The sequence below is a fragment of the Leptodactylus fuscus genome, chromosome 1 (assembly GCF_031893055.1).
Source record: "Leptodactylus fuscus isolate aLepFus1 chromosome 1, aLepFus1.hap2, whole genome shotgun sequence".
Lineage (NCBI taxonomy): Eukaryota > Metazoa > Chordata > Amphibia > Anura > Leptodactylidae > Leptodactylus > Leptodactylus fuscus.
In genome coordinates, this window is record NC_134265.1 from 118,025,522 (window position 1) to 118,030,719 (window position 5,198).

Here is a 5,198-nt window from a genome sequence, read left to right on the forward strand (position 1 = left end):
CTTAAGGATATTCCGACGTGTTAGGGAGAAAAAAAAGTGTTTAAATGGTAGAATCCCTTTAATTCAGAAAGAACATCTCATAGAGTATACAAAGACATGTTAAGGCAAACCAATGTCTTATTTTCATTTTATTTAATCGTTGACTGATACTGTGTTTTAAATACTTTTCATTATTTTTATCATTTACAATACAGTCAGCAATCATTGTACATACTACATGGCAAATTTCCCACGCTCAAGACATTTTTCTGAAAAAACAAAGCAGTCGACTGGATATTATTCTCCTTCATGCTGAGTGTTGCAGAGGTAGGTTACTTATATTTACAAGTTTTTAGAATTGCCATATGAAGTGCCTGTTTCACATCCTGATTCCTCAGCGTATAGATGAAGGGATTCATGAAAGGGGTCACAACAGTATAAAGTAAAGATGAGATTTTATTAAATTCTTCATTTTTTATTGTATTTGGACAAACATACATCGAAATCATGGCACCATAGAAAATAATAACTACTGTAAGATGGGCAATACAGGTGGAGAAAGCCTTTTGACGACTTTTAGAGGAAGACATTTTTACCATAGTTAGAATGATCTTCATATAAGATGCTAGAGTAAGGAGACAGGAGCCTAGAAGAATGGTGGAAGCTAATATCCAAGACACAGTTTCCATAGTGTATACATTTCTGCATGATAATTTCAAAACTGGCTGAAGATCACAGAAAAAATGTTTAATTTTATTAGGGCCACAGAAATGTAACTGGGAAACTAATACAATTGCACCAAAAGTAGCAATAAATCCTGCAGACCAAGAACACATTGACATCAGTACACAAGTCCTAGTAGTCATTAGCAATGAATAGTGCAATGGTTTGCAGATAGCCAAATATCTATCATAGGCCATAACCCCCAAAAGAAAGCATTCAGTAGACCCAAAGGAGCCAAAAAAATATAGCTGAACAATGCAGCCTGTGAATGGCACAGTTGGATTTTCCTTTACAATGTTAAATAACATTTTAGGGATAATATTAGATGTGTACAAAATTTCCAAAAATGCTAAATTACTTAGAAAGAAATACATAGGGGTGTGCAGGTGGATGTCTCCATATACAATAGAAATAATTACAATATTTCCAGTGACTGTCACTATGTAGATAAATGAAAATGTGGCAAACAGAATCAGCTTGATGTGCTTAACACCAGTAAATCCCAAAAGAATGAACTCAGTTACTGTAGTTTCATTTGTGAATGTCATTCTTGTTACCTCGGATCACTTATTTCACTTGTAAATAGTTGGATTTTATAGGTTTTTACTTTTTAAATAAAATACTTTAAAAAACATTTAGGTTCTATGCGGAAAGTAAAAAAAAAAAATTACAAAAAAGACATAAAGGAACTTGTTTGTAGATTTTAGGACAATAAACAGCAGGATGTTTTTATACTGCTGGGGTTTACCATTCTAGCATGCCTTTCTCAAAGCTGTCCATTTTAGCTTGAGTCTGAAAGGCAGGTTCTAATACAGTGTACATACAGTATATATAGATGTGTCCCTTCTACCCTTTCCTTTATGCTGGATATAGATAGTTACTCCACTCAGACAATGCTGTTTCTTGACATTGCATCACAAAGTGACATGTTATATGTGTCAATGTGTGGTTACTCATTATTTATTATGTACATTGCTGTAGATTCAAGGGTTTTGTTAGTATGTCATGATATTGTTTGAATTGGTATCATGAGCTAAGTTAAGGGCTGACACATCTGGAAATTGATGGAGAGTCCTGAAAAGAGTCCAATGGGTCTGCACATATGTACAGTGCACAGATGAAGCTGTGACCAGTAAATTTACTGTTAATGCATATGGATAGGATACTGCTTGCCTGTTTTATGACTCATCTCTGGTAAGACCTGGTTCACATCTACGTTCAGTATTCCATTCGGGGAGTCCACATGGGGACAGAATACTGAATGTATTGATAAGCGGTGAGCACCGAAAGCACACGAATCCCATAGACTATAATGGGGTCCGTGTGTTCTCTGCGCGATCTCTGCATGAGTCATTTGGAGAGGAAAGTAGATCATGAAGTACTTTTCTCTACGCATGACTCGTGAGGACAGCGGGTGGAAACACACAGGCTCCATTATAGTATATGGGGTCCATGTGCTTTCATAAGCTCACCGCTTGTTAATGCGTTCATTGGGTCCCCATGCAGATGTAAACCAGGCCTAACTTACATACAGTGCATTTTGTACTATAATTTTGTTTTATACAGATATTTTTTAATATGAAATGTTTAGGCCTCAGTAAAACTACATTAATTTTAATCTAAACAATAGTTATTTAATATTTTCATTTTATTCTTATATTCAAAAAATTCCAGAGCTAAACATTATATACATATATTCAAGAAAACATTGAACCTGCATGTCTTGGGAAGTCCTACAAACCTCAGTAACACTACTGTCACCATACATGACAACAGCTCCTATCCTCACCTACTGTCTCTCTATCCCTTCCCTCATAGATTGCACTGTAAGGGGCAGGGCCCCAATCTCACTGTACTAGTTGGTCACTGTTTGTATTGTACTTGTTCTGTGTATTTTTTGGATTTTATGTAAACCTTCAAATGTACAACACCATGGAATTAATGAGGCGCTAAAAATAAATAAATAAAATATATATAAATAAATAATATCTTTTTTTCATGGCTCTCCAGAAATCTCATGAATTAAATGGGTTATCCCATCCCAAGGATCCTATCTATACTTGTAGCTTATGTAAATTGAAGACTTTTCTTACATATATTGCTTTAGAAATCCTGATTTGTTCCCCTGATATGTGACCTTATTCCTTCCATAGTTTACACAGCGTTACTATAACCACAGACCTATAGGACGAGTGACATCACTTACTCAGTGATGGCAGGACAATCGTTCAGCTAATTGCCATTTGCTGATAAAGCCGAGTCTGTTATCCCTCTTTGTAAACACACAGATAACACTGAGTCCATTCTGTACAAGCATCTGCATATTATCTGATCTGTGTAAGTGTTGTGAGACTTCTCCAGCTGTTTAGCACGAGGGAGTGGGAGGGAGAGAAATGCTGGAAGTGAGATAAAAATGACTGCAGCCAGACTGTTGAGACACTGAGATGGAAAAATCCCTTTAATAGATCTTATATATCTGTGTAGGACACATTTAATATTATAAAAAATAATACTGCTCTTCTAAACATTAATTTACTCTAATCATTGGCTTCAGATGACAGCAGTGCAGTTTGATATTTGTGTCTACAAAAATACCCTGTCTTTTATAGCTGTCTATGAAATGAGCCAAGCAGTCAAACTGGTGTACAAAGCTGAAAATAACTTCTGTGACTGAATGGGATGTTCCATCTCAACAGGGCTTTTTTAATGTCACTGGATTCTTCTTGTGACTCTTTTAGGCTAAGGCGCTATGGCAAAAAAAGTCCTGTGGGAAAAACTGTGGTGGCAACGCATCATGGTTCTTCCCACAGCGCTTTAGACAGAAAGTTTGCAGAGTTTTCCTCTGTGGACTCTGTTACAGTTATACCTATGGGGAAACTGCTGGTGTTTCCGTAGGTATAATTGACATGCTTCGATTTCCAAAACCATGTCGGCTGCGATTTTTCTAGCAGCATTTTAAAAAGCCCTATTTAAAAAAAAAAAAAAAAGGAAAATTGCAGACATTTCTGTAACAAATCTATGAAATGTTAATACACCCTAATAGCAGATTATGTAACAAAATCATCGATTTGACATCAGCTGTACATGTATGTTGGATGTCAGTTCATGTTCAAAAAGCATAGCCAGCAGATGCTTGGTGTTTTACACAAAAGACATTCACTGGCAGGATCTATGACAGGAGTCAATCTGTGAATTGTGACTATGGCATCTGAGAGTTTAGTAAATGGGAGGTGCACACTTCTGTTAATTAAAAGACCCCTGTGATGAGATTGTGGAAAACATTGTTTTATGAGCATTTCAATAAATTGTAGGATGATCCCTTTATCTGCAAACTGATACTCTGATCACAACTGTAATACAAAATTCACTAAACTGTCATGCTCCCTATAGTGGTGGAGTCATTGTAGAATATTTAGGGGGAGTTCACACGGAGTAACGTGCCGCGTGATGTGGCACGTATACGGCGTGTGAGACTTTGCGGGCCGTACACGCTCCCATATACGCGGCACGTTACTCCGTGTGAACTCCCCCTTATAGTGAACGTTTCAATGTCCGTATCAGAAAGAAAATATTCACCATAAAGAGATATTAAGAGAACAATGAGAGCAGAATGTCGAACTAAAGATGACATGGCAAAATGTGGTTATTTGCTTGAAGGGATCATGTACACTTCTAAATAATTCTGATTTATATGAAACAGTAATATGGCATACATAATATTCTATTGGGCCGTACCATACCTCTATCTCTGCCATATTACAGAAGAATTACTTCTAGGGAAGAAGGTAGCATGTGGCAACGTACTGTATGGCACTGGCTCTATGCTGCAGGGACTACAGTATGAGCCTCCATACAGGTTCTGTGCTATTGTCTCTGTTGTGTGCATGACACTTAACAATATGAAATGTATAACATTTAAAATACATGTTTCATATTCTATAAATCCATACTTTGTATTCACATTTCCTTATAATTGATAAGAATAACTGAACTTTGATCTGATATTTAATGTGTACATCACATAGTAATTCATATAATAATACATTACCAGCATTTATTATTAAATATTCCACAAGTCCATTTTAGCAATAGCAGGCTGTGTAATAGCACTGTAACAAATAGAACTAGGTGCTTATATATTATATTCTCCCAGAGGAATATACCAAGAAGAGATTATTGAAGACAAGCCTTTCATTAAAAATAAAAGGCTTCACTATAGGGAATTGAGCGCTGAACAGCAACACCATTACAATCTAAGAAAGGACATTGCCTAAGCCATTTGCTTTAGTATAGTGGATTTGCCCTTTACATTCAGTCCTACAGTGGTGGCCAAAAGTATTGGCACCCCTGCAATTCTGTCAGATAATACTCTTGTTCTTCCAGAAAATGATTGCAAGCACAAACTCTTTGGTATTAATATCTTCATTTATTTTGCTTGCAATGAAAAAAACACAAAAGAGAATGAAAAAAAAGTCAAATCATTGTTCATTTTACAC

General features: G+C 36.1%; 1 protein-coding gene across 1 annotated transcript; it reads right to left on the reverse strand.

Annotated features, from left to right (window-relative positions):
* Positions 1-311: 311 nt before the first annotated feature.
* LOC142189571 (olfactory receptor 11L1-like) lies at positions 312-1,250 on the reverse strand. The gene has a single exon (XM_075262181.1). The coding sequence runs from the start codon at positions 1,248-1,250 to the stop codon at positions 312-314; it is 939 nt and encodes a 312-aa protein (XP_075118282.1).
* Positions 1,251-5,198: the final 3,948 nt, after the last annotated feature.

Excerpts from the sequence above, each read along its gene's own strand:
- LOC142189571 (XM_075262181.1), bottom strand. The coding sequence starts at position 1,250 with ATGACATTCACAAATGAAACTACAGTAACTGAGTTCATTCTTTTGGGA.